At 51.7% G+C, this 14521-nt stretch overlaps 1 protein-coding gene across 1 annotated transcript; it reads right to left on the bottom strand.

The window, feature by feature from the left end:
* Positions 1 to 1434: 1434 nt before the first annotated feature.
* On the bottom strand, positions 1435 to 11843 carry LOC124485545 (DDB1- and CUL4-associated factor 1-like). Its single transcript, XM_047047230.1, has 26 exons — positions 11683 to 11843; positions 10859 to 10982; positions 10591 to 10667; positions 10433 to 10506; positions 10184 to 10297; positions 9932 to 10069; positions 9131 to 9763; positions 8863 to 8964; positions 8377 to 8535; positions 8031 to 8210; positions 7675 to 7887; positions 7360 to 7529; positions 7071 to 7195; positions 6691 to 6935; positions 5798 to 6583; positions 5376 to 5653; positions 4885 to 5092; positions 4678 to 4760; positions 4495 to 4579; positions 4137 to 4370; positions 3900 to 3993; positions 3700 to 3816; positions 3542 to 3615; positions 3346 to 3438; positions 2963 to 3206; positions 1435 to 2853 (listed from the first exon to the last, which is right to left on the bottom strand). Exons 2-26 carry the CDS (start codon positions 10972 to 10974, stop codon positions 2777 to 2779), a joined length of 4719 nt encoding a protein of 1572 aa, XP_046903186.1. The 5' UTR covers positions 10975 to 10982; positions 11683 to 11843; the 3' UTR covers positions 1435 to 2776.
* Positions 11844 to 14521: the final 2678 nt, after the last annotated feature.

Genomic DNA, 14521 nt, shown 5'->3' on the forward strand with positions numbered 1-14521 from the left:
AGCTGCACATCCATTCGATCCCTCATGTGATGTCATCCTGGAAGAACTAGGACAGATCGTATAGAGTACTGCAATCCCCAGAGATCTTCCATCATTCTATGTTCACAGGAAACAGCTGCAGAAGGAGAAAGAGAGAGAGGGGGTAGGTGGGGGTCGAGGGATTTGTGATTGGGCGAGGGGAACCAAGAGGGGAAGAGATGGAGAGATGGGGGAATGCGGGCGAGGAGAAGAGGTGAAAGGGGGGGGGGAGGAGAAATCAGGACCCATCATGGTCCCATGGTAATGGAACAGTGATCAAAGCCTGAGATTGTCAGCCTGGTCTTGACTGATGGGAGGAGGAAGGAGTGCTTGTGTTTGTGCGTGCAATGCATGTGTGTGAATGTATGCGTGTGACTGAGTGGAAATGCTGGGGCCAGGGCTGTGAGGAAAGAGGACAAAAAGAGAGAAAGGGAGGGGGGGGGGGGGGGTGTAGGCCTCAGTCTGGAGGGGACAAACAGGTGGTGACGTCTGACGAAGGATTAATTGCTTTAACATGTGCATGAGTGCGAGGTGGTGTGTAGGTTAAAGACAGGGGTAAGGACCAGGGCAGGGGGAGGGGATAAGACAGAGGGAATCTCTCTCTTCCTAAAAGAATCTGACAGCCGTGTCGCTGGCCTGCTCATGCAGCACACACACACACACACACACACACACACACTTGGCTGATAAAATGAGGAACAGGTGCAAAGATGAAAGGGGGAGTCTAGAGGCCCACGAATGAGATCCTTCAAGCCTTCCTCTCCTTCTCTCTCCCTCTGACACACAGTTGTGTGTAATGCAATGGCGTGTTCCCCTTTTTCAAAGCTCAGGTCATGGTGCCACAGGAGCAACCAGAGGTTGTCAGAACGAGACACCTAATTGAGCTCTCTGACACAACAACAGGCCCTGAATGTGACCATAGTAAAACGGATCCCTTGCATGTTTAGATGCTGACATCGACACTGACAACGTTAGAGGTTTGGCCATATGCGCTAAAAGAATGTGTTGACACATTCAAATCATGTTGAATCTGTTAGTCTCTCACCCCACTGTGGCCAGTGTTGTTTCTCACATGTAGACATGGCCAGAGTCATTCTATACTCTTCCCAGGCCTGCGCTCAGCACGCATACTACCCTTCTCTGGCCAAACCAAATAAAACATCTGATTGTTGGGCCAGGCCACGAGTGGATTTACCCCGGCTGCTTGCTGAACTTGTGTTTGAGTAACATGACCCAGGAGGGAACACTCTCCTGCCATCGCCATTAGTCTGACATAGCTAGGACAGGGTGATCCAACTTGCATTGTAGGACTGATTGGATATTGTACGATATATTTCTACAAAATATCATTCTTTAAGACTGTAAGTAAATGCCCTTTTCACATGAACAAAAACACTAAGTTGAAAAAAATGTGTTCATTTCTTTTATTACATATCAAAATAGAGTTACTCTATAACAGGACAGCTTTTAAGATATGTATATTGAAGCCCTTTGCAAAAAAGGACAACTTAAAAAGCACCTGTCCAAAACAAAGGTCAAAACAAAGAGCAAGTGTGCCCAGTTGCTCCCCAACAGGGAGAGGCGTGGCAAGGAGGCAGTGTTACAAAACAACCCTTACATCCCCATTCATACTTACAGATGAGAAGATCGGACAGGTGTAGACAAGCAACTGATGTGTCAGTGGTATGTCTACCAATAGTTCATTGCTTCTACCAGTCCCATCTGTCAAGGGAGTGACAGGGTGAAGGTCAGGGATCATGGGTTCATCCATAACAGAGAAAACGGAAAAGCCACATTAGGCTTTATTGCTAGTTGTTTGCAATGAAAAGCTTCTCAAAAACTGTGTGTGAAATCTGTTCCCCTTGTTTAGCAACACAATAACCTCACATCATTAGCAAACTGAATTTTGTCTCCTCTTTGCACACTTTTCCAAAAGCCTCTGTTGCCAGGCTAGAATAGCACAGCTGGCCTCGGCTCTGCCTGGTTTCGTGTGAGAAGGGTACAGCCCTAACACGCCAAACAGCACAGCCCTGCAGGAGTCTGGCATTCAGTTCACTAGTATACCACAACACTGAATCACATTGTCACCATCATACGACCATAACATGAATCTAAATAGATGTCCATAAATTAACACTGAAATCTCTCGAGAAGGTCCAAAGGCCTGCATAACTTGGAGATCTTCACACAGCAACACTGTGATGCCCCCCATGTGAGACGGCATCTGAAGAGCTGGGTCTCTGAGCAGTGGAATTCAATGGGCTGTCGTATCTAGAAAACCAGCTTCCACTGACTGGACTATATTGTAGCTGCCTGCTATGACATTGCTACTCCCACTCAAAAATGTCAGTTCCAAAACAATAAATAAAAGCAAAAATTAAAAACAAAATGAACAAACTGACCTCAAAATAAAAATTAAATTATGGGGAATGGGAGGGGAGATTTTGTTTTCGTTCTCGACAACCCCTTTTCATGTCGTGTCCTTGTGACACAATTCTTACATCGGTTCAGAAATGTATACATTTCCGACAACCTATTCCACCCACTGGCCCAGCCCCAGTGCCAGCCCGAGGGGCAGCCACATAACCCTGAGAAGATAAAGCCCGTTGTGGACTAGCCTCCACCACTCACTCCCCTGGCTTCACAATCGGATTTATTTCAAACAGTCCGGTTTATCAGATTCACTTCCGCAAGATGGTCTTCCAGTCCACCAGAGGGAGCTAGGTGTTCTTCTGTGGCCCCTGTGTGTTCGTCCTCGTCAATCGTCAAAGGAGAGCAGGAGCTGGTCCTCCAGGTCGGAGGTGTCGGTGTTGCCTGAGCTGTCCGAGCTGTCGCCTGTCACAAACACACAATCACACACGCGTGGTAAGACACGTGTCGACGGCGCCCACGTCTCCCTGCCCTTCCCCTGCTGGGTCAGACACCCTCACATACAACTACCCACTGTTCTCCAGGTCCAGCAAGTTGGCATCCGAGTCGTCGTCGTCGTCGTCATCATCGCCGATAGACTCCAGGAGCCGAGCCACCACTTCGTCATCCGAGGGGGAGGAGTCTAAATTCCCGCCATCTTCCCCGTTGGCATTGGCTATTTCAGCCATCAGAGGGTCCGTGTCCAGATCCAGATCATCTAGGTCGTCGTCGTCTTCGTCGTCCGAATCGTCGTCGTCGTCGTCCTGATCGTCGTCGTCCTGACGAGACAGCCGAGCGTGTACACACACACACACACAGGGATGTATTTAGATGTATATATGGTTTAGGGGACACGCTGTAGTGCTGGGGTTGATGGGACACGCCGTTTGGTTCTGGAAGTTTCCGAAGCAATCTCACCTGATCCTCATCCTCGTCCCCTTCCTCTGCCAGCCGCTGTCGGCCCACCTCATACAGACGACACACTGTGTCCATGCTGGGCGGGTCCTGGTTCTGAACGTGCGCACAGACAGAGAGAGACAGAGAGCGATAGAGAGAGAGGTTAGACAGAAGACAAAAAAAAATAACTCTCTCCATGAACTCAACGTATAGTTACCTCAATGACAGCCAGGTAGCAATCTTTAGTGTCTGTACACAGGTCGAAAATGTTCCTTTTAACATCAACTGTGGCTAAAAAAGAAACAGAAATAACATTGTTAGCACCCATGTTCTGACAGTCGTCTACCAGCAGGAAGTAAGTCCAAAGAGCCCTACCAATGGGCTTGTAGTCTGTGGCGTCAAAGGTTCTGAAGGAGGAACCGAAGGGACTCTTCATCTGTTGGTCGATGCCCATCACCCTGACATCCACGTCCTCTGCATCCTGCATCATGGCTAGGGAGGCGGGGGGGAAACTTAACACATGCCCATAACCCCACAATGAAATGTGCCAGTGAATGTGCCTGTGTGTGTCTTACCTCCATACATGACTGTGGCGTTGTTGTTGAAGACCACCCTGCACTGGTCCAGGGCGGGCACAGTGTGGAGCAGGTGGAACGTCCTCAGGTCCCACTGGCGTCATGGTCAAGGCTGGTCAACATATTCTCTCACACACACTTACGTTTGTCCCTTTTCGACTTGTGGCCTGTGTTTTCCATGGTGTTGAACTTAACGAGCTCTCGTAGCTTTGGGTTAGTGACTACGTTGAAGGATACGATCTCAGTGTTGATGATGACCTCCAGTCTGTTGGGGTGAAAGACGCCGCTGACGTTCATGTTGAACTTGTCGAACTTGTGCACGGCCCTCGCCGAGCGCACGTCCCACATCACGCCGTCGTTCAGCACCAGTTCGTCGGTGGGGTCGAAGGTCGCGCAGTTCCTCTTGTAGTTGCTGGCCAGCCCTGCGTCGTTCAGGGTCAGGGTCTTCTGGCCCGTGTGGATGTCGTAGATCTAGAAGCAACAGATGGGTTCCTCTCACTTGTCCACGCAGAGAACTGCACGGAATTAGGAGACGGATCATAGAACAGATCCGTCCAATAGAAGGGGGGGGGGGGGGGGGGGGGGGGGGACTCACGTTAGCTATCTGGTCTTTGGTGCCAATGACTCGGTCCTGACAGAGCTTGCTGAACTCCACATAGTTGTCCTCCAAGAACGAGTGCCTGGAACAAGCAGGAAACACAAAGCCACGGTGAGAACGGCTCCTTTTCCAAAGTTACGTGTGAAAACGTCAACGTGATTTTCCCGTTCAGAGACTCACTTCATGACGAAGACAGAGTCCATGCTCCAGAGGGCTGACATGGGGATGCTCCACGCAGACGAAGTAAGGAGCAACGAGCCATCCTGGAAGACCACGAGATACACACACGGCATTTCAACACCAGGGAAAACAACATCTGAAAACAAGCATCTGCAAGTAGCTAGTAGCAATGAGTAAGAGTGTGTGTGTGTGTGTGTGTGTGCTGACCCTGGCAGGCTCCAGGTGTGTGATGGTGCTGTAGCTGTGACTGTGGCAGCTGTAGCTGGCCTCCTCCAGGCCGGTGTAGATGTTGTAGAGCTTCAGGTGACCCGTGCACGTGCCCAGCATCAGGAAGCGCTCACGGGCCGAGAAGGCACAGCACGTGAACACGCTCACGCTCTCCTCCGCCTGCCGGAACACCGACATGGGACGGAACCTGGGCAGGTGGAGGGAGGGGAGAGAGACATAGAGAGAGATAGAGAGAGGAGACAGAGAGAGACAGAGACAGAGACAGAGAGAGAGAGAGAGAGAGAGAGAGAGAGAGAGAGAGAGAGAGAGAGGGGGACAGAGAGACAGAGAGAGAGAGAGAGAGGGGGACAGAAGGGGAGAGAGAGGGAGACAGAGACAGAGACAGACAGAGACATTGATTGTGTTACGCAATGCCCCATTGACAAGCGTCGCATGTCAGATGTCCAATTCGGCCTCCTAATCTGTCCTACCTGCTGAAGATGAGATGCCTGTCCAGGCTGCCCCCGTCCACCCCTCCATACTTGGGGTAGAGCACGCGGTTGGACAGGCGCATGGTGAAGTTGGTGGGCGCCTGGCGCCTCTGCTTGGGCTCGGGGCACTGGTGGGGGGTGAAGAGGGAGAAGGGGGGGCAGGTGGTGACGGGGTTACGGCAGCGAGCGTGCTGCTCCCTCAGGTACTCGGTGATGATGCCGTCCAGGGCGGGGGGGGAGGGCAGGTGCCTGTCCAGCTGCTTCTTCATGGCTGGGCTCTGGAGCAGGACACACACACACACACACACACACGACCGGTCAGGGATCACTGGGCAGAATTTAACCGCATGAATATCAGGAAGGACCTTCCAAGACTGTTAGCGGAGGGGAGCAGAGAGATGTTTCTAGATCCTGACACCCACCTGGATGAATGCCCCGTGGTCGGACTTCTGACGCAGCACGCGAGGCTTCCTCCCCGCGCACTCGGGCGGGCTGCACCCCGGCCTCTCCCGCGAGAACAGGATCCGGCCAACCAGCGGCAAGCCTTGGCCGTGGGGCGGGGCCGCCGCCGCCGACGAGGAGGGGTGTGGCTGCGGCAGGACAGACGCCGAGGCGGACGAGGCGGCGAGCGACTGGCCGGCGTGGGTGCTGAGGTGCGCCGCCACGCCGTTGGCTAGCCGCGGCGTCCTGGGGAGCGCGGCCGAGGAGGAGGAGAGGAGGCCGCCGGCGAGAGCGGGGTAGGGGGAGGCGCAGGGGTGCGAGAAGGGGGCGAGGAGGGCGGCGCTGGGGAGCTGGGCCTCCCTGGTGAGGGCGCCGGCCGTGTCCAGCAGACCCTTGGCCACCAGGTGGTTCCTGATCAGCATCAGCAGCTCCTTCTCAGGGAAGGTGATCCGCGATTGGGCGACCACGCTGGCCCTCTGCAGACGGGCCAATGACGCGTCGGTGCCGATGAGCAGGGGCCTGCCCGAGACCCTCTCGATGAGCTCGGCGGCGTAGCGGCAGAAGCGCACGTGCTCGCTGCGCTTGTCCTGCAGCACGGGCTCCTTCATCAACTGCTGCAGCTGCCCGCCGCTGAACAGGGGCAGCTTGCCGATGATCTGACGCACGGCGCCGCAGCGAGACAGGCCCACCAGGGCCTTGCAGGCCAGCGCCCGGATCAGGTCTGCGTCCGTGATGGGCATCTTCACCGTCAGCAGGGACAGCAGCACCTGGAGAGGAGGCGGAGGGGAAAACAGAACTGATCACACACTTGGAACTCTTGGTGTTTTCCGGAGCAGCCCGGTGTTAGGGACTGGCTTTACGCTGGGCGGCTGACCTTGATGCCGTTGTTGGACTGGACCACCTGCCACATCTTGGACAGCACGCTCTCCAGGGCGGCGGGCGCCTGGTGGGGGTGGAGCTGGGGCCGCAGGGGCGTGGCGGCCAGGTAGATGCCCACGGCCGAGCGACTCTGGTCGGGGGCGCACACACAGTTGGTGATCACCTGCAGCGCCGACTTCTGGATCTCGGCGTCGCTCACGAACGCCTCCCCCTCGGCCACGCCCAAGATGATGCTCATGCCTGGAGAGGGGGAGACCCGTCAGAGAAGCCACACGGAAACCATCACAACAGACCAAAGCGCTCCTCTTTGCGTCTTTGGGACTTGGCTGGGAGGTGAGTCAGGGCGGGGTGGTGCTGTCAGTGCCAGAGACTCACCCACAGTGCAGACGGTGGAGCCTCCTTCGTCAAACACGTCCACCGTCTCCGCGAGGGCCAGCTGCACTTTGGGGACCACCGTCAAGATGGCCAGGATATCCAAGGCATAGCGCACCGTGTCACTCCTGGGAGAGAAAGGGAGGTCAAGGAGAGGGAGACGGAGAGAAGCAAAAAGGAAGGAAGGAAAGAGGGGGAAGTGAATCTCAAATCGATCAACGGACTGATGAGTTGAGGAGAGCCAATGCCGTCCCACGCGGGTTTACGGGTGTGCGGGATCCGCCGCAGCTACCTGCCATAGTAGGTCCTCCAGTCACAGGCTATGGAGATGAGCTGCAGCACGAGAGGTATGCAGGTGAGCTTGTGGAAAACCTCCACGGGCTCCCACTGCAGCTCGGAAGGACCGCACTCGATCAGGAACTCCATCATCTCCACCACCTGCTCGCGACTGTAGGTGCATGCCTGGAACAACGAGACGACACGATCCTATTCAGGTCACAAAGTACAGCGTTCACCCTCGGCTCTGTCGAGCAAGCCAACGGAAATCATCAGATACGGCAAGCATTTCAAACGGAACAATTCTTCTGAGCGATCACCTGTCCCTGACCTTGAAGAAGGGCTGAGGGTGAACGAGAGCGCCCCCTTCGGAGCGCTGGAGGGACTGTTTGACCTGCTCCACCTTGCAGGCCAGGTGGGCTTCGAAGTACCTGCGCAGGGCCATGCAGGTGTGCTTGGCTGTCTGCCTGCTGGAGAACACCTGGTCGTCGCTCAGCACAGACACCTGCTCCTCCGCACTCCGCATGATCTCCAGGGTGCTGACCTGCAGAGGGGGCCGGGGCGAAAACACGACTGTCAGGGGAGAGAAAGGCATACTGCTCGTCACGCGTACCGACGCTTTTCCGTTTCTGCGCGCCGCGCGCTGCGGTGCTTGTTAGCCGTTCGCTAGCTAGCGGACGTCATTACCAGGTTGACGAGGCGACGCAGTCCGTCCTGCTGGTCGAACAGCTGGAGGACGGCCCTGAAAGAGAAAGAGATGGAGAAGAACATGGTGGCGTGGCAGCAGCCTGAGGCGTGGGAGCACTCCAGGAGCCACAGGGCGTAGGCCACCATGTCCGACAGCACCCAGTCCTGCAGCATACACACCTGGACACACACACACACACAGACACACAGTTAGCATACACACTTTGGGGTACGCACAGAAGTGTTGGCATACACACCTTGGGGAAGCATATTTCAACTGTTCCGATATAAATGTGAACAGCATAGCCTGAACTGCGGTGGGTGTGTGTGTGTGTGATAGTCTCACCCTCTCCATGGCATCCTGGTTGTAGGCTAGGTAGTAGAGACACAGAGAGACTCCTGTAGCTGCCATGGAGGGCCGGGGGATCTCCAGCAGCTTCTGAACCCCTCCGTGAGAGATGAACTCGGCAGCAAACTTCTTATGCAGGAGCAGGGAGGCCAGGTACTGGGGAGAGAGAGAGAGCACAGAATGGGTTCACTCCTTTCCATTTGTCTGCGACCTAATTGGAAGTCTTTTTAGCTCTCTAGAGGGGCATCAGGAGATGTTTGGAACACAGTGAACAATCACGGCCTACTCAAAGAACTTTGCAGTTCGCTTCCCCCGCTAAACATTCCCTGCTCTTATGAAGGTTTAGCTCTGAGGTTTAGCTCTCACTAAAACGTTGAGTGAGACACAATTGCCTTTCTAAGACCAAGTCAGCTCCAGGATGTAGGAGGCGCAAACGTTCAGCTGATGCGTGTGCTTAAGGTCTTGGTAGGTCTTGTTATTTACCAGGAGAGCCTCAAAGGTCAGCTGGACATCGCTGGAGTGTTTGAGGTCAATGTAGTGCATGAGCAGTTCTCTGGTGTCCAACTGCATGAAGACAGCCAGCAGCTACAGGAAAGCAGTGAGAGAAAAAAAGGATAACCAGCTTGTATGGTCCATATGGCACAGTTACTAGGAGTCTGTGTCCCCAGAGGACTTCCGGGCCCCTCAGACGAGGTCTGGGTGTTCTCATGTCAGGGTCCAGGTGGCCTACATGATGGGGGGTGGGTCTTACCTCCTGGTAGTCCCCCAGTGGGGTGAGGTATTGGAGGATGAGGCGTTGTTCCATGGCGGGGGTGAGGGGGAACAGACGGTAATTGTTCCCTATCACCCAGGAGCTCATCTCAGACCAGCTGCTGTTAACCAGCTGCTCGCTGGCACTCCTCTCCTGCTCCTGGCCAAAGTCCGGGCCGGCCCCAGCCCCAGCCCCGGCCCCAGCCTCAGCCTCAGCCTCAGGCTCGGAGAGGAAGTTCAGTTTCTGTTTGGCCTTCCTCCCGTTCTCCCTTAAGGGAGCTTTCCTCTTTCCAAGGACTCCCGTAGAGGCTGGCCTGGCCTCAGCCTCCCCCAGGCTCAGCTCCGGGGTGGCAGCCAGGTACAAAGGGTCTGGGGTGGGCTTCACACTACCAGCCACGCGGCTGCTGGTCTTCTGGGCTAAACCCAGTTGGAAAGACGGTCTGGATCTGGCGTTGAACACTGGTCTTTCTCTGCTGCTCTCCTCCTCTTTCCTCGGACTCTGCACCTCCGCCTTCTCTGCCGCCTCTTCTTCAGGAGGCAGGGAGTCTGGGGGCTTCTCGGTCTTCTTCAGCCCCTGGTGATCCTGGTCTTCCTTGTCTAGCAGCTCACGGAGCCGCTGCACCATGAGTGGCACCTTAAGAGTTAAAAGCCCAGAGGTAGAAATTGAATATAGGATTGAGAATGAATCTTGCAAAATGCTCTTTAAAATATGGTGTGGAATCTGGTGTGTGTGTGTGTGTGTGTGTGTGTATGGAGGTGATGGTGGAGGGGGGGAGGTCTGTGTGCAGGCTGTATGACCCACCAGAGCAGAGTTTTCTTCCCGGTAGTTGGCAGCGATCTCCTGGTTCTCCATGGCTCTGGCCAGCAGGCCTGTAGCATAGGTACACAGGGGCCTCTCTGCCTCCCTGGCCCAAGAAAACAGCTTCTCCACCAAGCCCTCCTGGGGGACACAGCACAGTCAGAGACAAAACATAACAAATCGGGGACAAAAGGGGGTTTATATTCAGGACAAATCCTGGTTGCTGAGAGGAGAAGTGGTGGGGGGCGGGCCTACTTTCTCCTGGAAGACCACAGCAGTCTCCAGACCAGGCATGATGTTCTGCAGCAGGCGACAGGCAGCCGTGTTCAAACAGAACTCTCTGCTGCTCATCACGTAGCTGTTCAGCAGCTGGAGGGACACAAGCACAGTCCAAATATTGAGGACAATTACCAAGAAACAATCTACTTTCGAAACACATTTTAAAAGGGAACAAACAGGATACATTTCAAATGACCACAGACAAATGACCCTTATAAGACTCACTGCATTGGTGAAGTCGTCGTTCTTGAACAGGATCTTGAGTAGATGTCCCAGCATGCACTCTGGGTCTGCTCTTCCTGTAAACAAACACACGTGTTCATGTTGTTGTCGTTATGAAACACTGTGTGCCCACAGTCTTGAGAAAGAATAAGAACAGTCACCTGGGTGGCGATCATCAAATGGATCAGGGTCCGCTTTGTGATACTCCTCTGTTTCCTTCTCAATCAGCTCAGAGATTCTGAAAACATAAAGTAAACCATTACATCTTTACCACAGCATACAATAATCAGCCTCACCAAAAGACCATATGCTGCTATAGACAAGCCAGGGCTCAAGCGCTATTTCAATGCTGCCAGAGAGAGCAGCTGAGAAGAAGAAATGCCTTGGGTGGAGGGAAACATTTGGATATGGCCGTCGCTGTTGACTGACTTGGTGAGGGTGGAGACAAGGTTGTCGGTGCTGCCCTGCTGCTCCTGCTCCCATGTCTCCAGCAGGGAGGTCAGCTCTGCCTTGGCATCCACCGCCTCCACCACAGGAGCATCCATGGCTACGCCTGTGAGAGGAGGGGAGACGGTTAAGGCAGTTAGCCTACACTTAAAGTCGATATTGCTGTCAGTGAAACTATATTCTACTCGAAATGACTGATACTGACTCCTTACTTCTTGAACGTTTCCTCAACAAGTACTACTAATATGAACAATTATCGATACCCTGACCGCATATTGAGTGATGACATATTCAATATAGGGGGATATTTGAGGTACAACAACATATCTTCCACTAACTCTGACCAAACAACAGGTGGCTTTAACCGGCTGATGCTAGATCGAACTTTCAAGGGAGTTGGCTAGCTAGCAGCTAGCCTAGTAGCTGGCTGGTCGCACTGGACACCCCCCCAGCTTTATAAGTAGCTAGCTACCTTGCTACCTACCCTTGGCTAGCTGGTTGGCTAGCTAGCTAGAATGAGGCTAGCTAGCTAGAATGAGGCTAGCTGATCAAGATATGGTAGCTGGGTAGTTGACCATCTTAGACGACTGAAAGTGATCAGCAAGCGCAATTTCGAAACCTAATGGCTGTTTTTTATTAACATCTCTTATCATTATTGATATCTCCACATGGCTACAACTATTGCCAGATACCTGATGACACATTGACAGCTACCTTTAGCTAGCTAGCTAGCTAGCTTGAGGGGCAGCATGACATAAGTACAACATGTCAACTGCTGAGCGCCACTGTCAACTGTAAATAGTTACCTTAATTCCTCCGCCGTTTAATCCTCCAGTGTAAATGTCATCTACACCTATTAATTTTGAATTTTAAATAACAAAGAACGACGCTCATTAGCTTTTAAAGTATTAGCTAAAACTTTCACATGCTTGTTTTGGCTATTTCACTGACGATTGCACGTTGCCAACGTCACAGGCAAGGTTGCCAAGTTTTCAAATTCTATCCCCCCTAATGTGTCATCCGTTCAGAAAATGTCCACCTTGTTACTGCCCATATAGAATATCTGGGGTAGTACTGGTAACAACAATGGATGCAGTAATTTGTGTATGTTGGGGGTGGAGGGGCACTGCCTCATACCGAGGGACACCAACAAAAAAAACATGATGTGTTATTTGTTCAAAGAAAATGTTGCTCATTCAAGCTATATAAATACAAATCATAGCTCACTGAGGCTTTGGCAAAAGTAATACATCGTTACTGTTTATGTACTAAACTAATTAAATGTCATAAACTGTTAAATTTAGATTTTTAAGCCATTACATTGTCTCCTCCACATCCATACTACCTGAAGCTGTCTATTTTGTGAGTCATACTGTTGAGCTATTGACACCATCCCCACAGCACCAAGTTAAGGAGCCAACTCAAGTAGTACACATCATGATCGTGTACAAAAAAAAACCTGTGGTGTGTGTCTGTGGGTGCATGTGCACGCCTGTGTGTGTGTGTGTGTGCATGTGCAGTAAGGAGAAGGAGTCACACACAGCACCTGGTCTAATAATGTCCCTGGATGTGTGTACATCTGACTTGAGTGTTTTGAAGACTAAAGTATGAGGGCTCTATTCCCTAGCCAAATCACAGACAAATGTTTTGCTGTTGCCACAACTGCAGAGCGCAATTCGAACCGGAGCATATGCAGACAGAAATGGGGAAAAAATACAAACATGGTGCTCACTATTTCATAACATACCAGTATCAAATAGCATGGAAAGTACAATATCAACTAGGAGTTCACACACACAAACAGACGGGTTCTGTGGAATGTGGAGAGGAAGATGTGTCATGGGCTGAGGCGTGAGAATGTGATTAGACCAGTGTCTCACAATGCTGTGACTGGACATGAGATCCTGTTCAAATCTCTCCTTTTAACTTCTCTTTACACTCTTCTCCCCTCAGACTCTTCCCCTTTGTCCTGTTCATTCTGCTCCTCTCCTTTATCCTCCCTAATTCAATCCTTTATTTTTCTTTTTCTTTCCAGCTTCTCCTGTACTTCCTCTCGATACATTCTCCTGAAAAACCTTTTTTGGTCTTCTGCTCCTTTTTCATTGCTCGTCTCCCTTCTCTGGCCCTCCTTTGTCTTCCCTCATGTTTTCCCCTCTCAAATATGGCGTCTAGCAGTTAAACTGGGCAGATTTCTAGACCAGCATGTCTGTCATTTTCTACAGCCTGGTCCTTTCTTAGTACCGTAAGCCATTTTTTTTTCTAACTGCTGTTTCACACACCCACTATCACCGCCGCAAGACACCGCAACCCACACACAAAAATCACACGGATACACAAAAATGCACAAAATGCATAAATACAAAGTAAATACACACACGCAAAAAAACAAAAAGAAACACGGGCACACACACACACGTGTCCCCAATGACTATCCCTGTTTAGTCTCACCCGGGCCAGATCTAGGCCACACATGCTTTCCATCCAGGCAAGATGTCATGACGTAACAAATGTATAGAAAAAAGTAAAGAACTACTCAGTTTACTGTACAATGACACCTTGCTGAAAAGAACAAAATAATCAATCTCAAGTTGCTCGTTGGGGGAAAATAAATAACTTTCCATGATGCTAAGATTTTCCAGAATATATGTGTCCCAGTGTAGACTGTAGTTTCACAGACCGCTGTCTCCTAGAATGTGCATGGCAGTAACAGAGATGCTTTGAATAGTGCATCATCATCAGAGGGAATTCCTTTCTACACCTGGTAAAATGGAGACAAACACCTACACACCTACACACACACACAAACACACATACACATTTACACACAAAGAAACAAACAGAAAACAAAAGAGAGGAACGGAGAGACTATAAAGCAACCACTTCTCACGCAGCACAGAAGAGAACAGAAGTGCCACAGTAAACATCAATATTTACAGATTTACAAAATATGCAGGTACAGGCGAGAATGCATCGATCTCTGTTTGCATTTGCGTGTGTCTTTGCGTATGTGAGGGAAAAGGAGAAGGAGTGTGTGATTGTGTCTGTACGTGTCTGTGTGTGTGTCTGTCTGTTTGTCTGTGCGTGTCTGTGTGTGTGTGTGTCTGTCTGTTTGTCTGTGCGTGTCTGTGTGTATGTGTGTCTGTCTGTTTGTCTGTGCGTGTCTGTGTGTGTGTGTGTGTGTCTGTCTGTTTGTCTGTACGTGGCTGTCTGGGTGTGTGTGTGTGTGTCTGTCTGTTTGTCTGTGTGTGTCTGTGTGTGTGTGTGTCTGTCTGTTTGTCTGTACGTGGCTGTCTGTGTGTGTGTGTGTGTGTGTCTGTCTGTTTGTCTGTACGTGGCTGTCTGTGTGTGTGTGTGTGTGTGTCTGTTTGTCTGTACGTGGCTGTCTGTGTGTGTGTGTGTGTCTGTCTGTTTGTCTGTACGTGGCTGTCTGTGTGTGTGTGTGTGTCTGTCTGTTTGTCTGTGTGTGTCAGGCGGCTGTGGCTGTGGTGCGAGACTACATGCACAGCAGCGTTTAGGCGTGGGTGTGTGGTGGGGAGTGTGAGACCAAGACTTCACACCCCTCTGACACAGACAAACACACCTCCACACACCCTGGATTTAACAGGAATTGACACAGCTGGGGGGAGGGAAACAAATGGTATATTC

Source organism: Hypomesus transpacificus, chromosome 23, assembly GCF_021917145.1.
Source record: "Hypomesus transpacificus isolate Combined female chromosome 23, fHypTra1, whole genome shotgun sequence".
NCBI classification, from domain to species: Eukaryota; Metazoa; Chordata; class Actinopteri; order Osmeriformes; family Osmeridae; genus Hypomesus; species Hypomesus transpacificus.

Coding starts and splice junctions, on each gene's coding strand:
- LOC124485545 (XM_047047230.1), bottom strand. CDS start 10,974: ATGGATGCTCCTGTGGTGGAGGCGGTGGATGCCAAGGCAGAGCTGACC. Junction 7,530..7,674: donor ACCCTCAGCCCTTCTTCAAG/GTCAGGGACAGG, acceptor TCGTTGTTCCAG/GCATGCACCTACAGTCGCGA. Junction 3,439..3,541: donor GCTACCTGGCTGTCATTGAG/GTAACTATACGT, acceptor GCGCACGTTCAG/AACCAGGACCCGCCCAGCAT.